Raw genomic sequence first — 707 nt, 5'->3', positions numbered from 1 at the left:
AAAGCACCAATAGTCATCCCTACAGTATTGTCGCAATATTGATATTGAGGTATTTGGTTAAACATATTGTGATATTTGATTTTGTCCATATCGCCCAGCCCTACTTACATCTGAACATTTAGCCCACTTCGTAGAAAATACCGAGATATATATCGTGTATCGCCATTCAGCCTAAAAATACCGAGATATGATTTTTGGTCCATATCGCCCAGCTCTACTGGTCAGCATTACCTAGTGACTGTCCAGCGATGACCCTGGTGTTCTCCCCGGCCACGGCGGCCCGGGCGTTCCTCTCGCTGACGTACTGGACGAAGGCGAAACCCTTGTGGACGGAGCAGCCGGCGATCTTGCCGTACTTGGCGAAGATGGCCTCGATGTCGGCCTTGGTGACCACGGCCGTGTTGAGGTTGCCGATGAAGACGCGGGAGTTGAGGGAGCGCGGGTCATTCTTGTTGGTCACGTTGCTGGTCTGGGTCTTCCCAGTCATCCTAGTCCTGCAGCACTGCCTGCTGGGAGACACAGCACACACCGCTCAGGAAGCTAGGAAGGTTAGATGGTGGAGATTACAGACACTGAGAGATGGAAACTGAGAGCTGGTGGGATGCCAACACTGGGCAGAGCGGAAAGTTGATGTTAGAGATACTTTGTTCAGCTGAGGGAAGCAGCTGCATTGGAAATATATTGTTGTATAAATATCTTGTCATGTG

At 50.2% G+C, this 707-nt stretch overlaps 1 protein-coding gene across 1 annotated transcript; it reads right to left on the bottom strand.

The window, feature by feature from the left end:
- Positions 1-214: 214 nt before the first annotated feature.
- LOC139650304 (RNA-binding Raly-like protein) lies at positions 215-487 on the bottom strand. Its single transcript, XM_071526922.1, has one exon. It carries the CDS (start codon positions 485-487, stop codon positions 215-217), a length of 273 nt encoding a protein of 90 aa, XP_071383023.1.
- Between the last annotated feature and the right edge of the window lie 220 nt (positions 488-707).

Source organism: Centroberyx affinis, unplaced genomic scaffold (assembly GCF_046629955.1).
Source record: "Centroberyx affinis isolate AG114_WGS23_722 - 3 ecotype Tasmania unplaced genomic scaffold, CSIRO-AGI_Caff_v1 ptg001479l_1, whole genome shotgun sequence".
In the NCBI taxonomy this organism is placed as follows: Eukaryota; Metazoa; Chordata; class Actinopteri; order Beryciformes; family Berycidae; genus Centroberyx; species Centroberyx affinis.
Note: the sequence above shows the minus strand (reverse complement) of the source record. Positions and strands in the feature narration are given on the sequence as shown.

Excerpts from the sequence above, each read along its gene's own strand:
- LOC139650304 (XM_071526922.1), bottom strand. The coding sequence starts at position 487 with ATGACTGGGAAGACCCAGACCAGCAACGTGACCAACAAGAATGACCCG.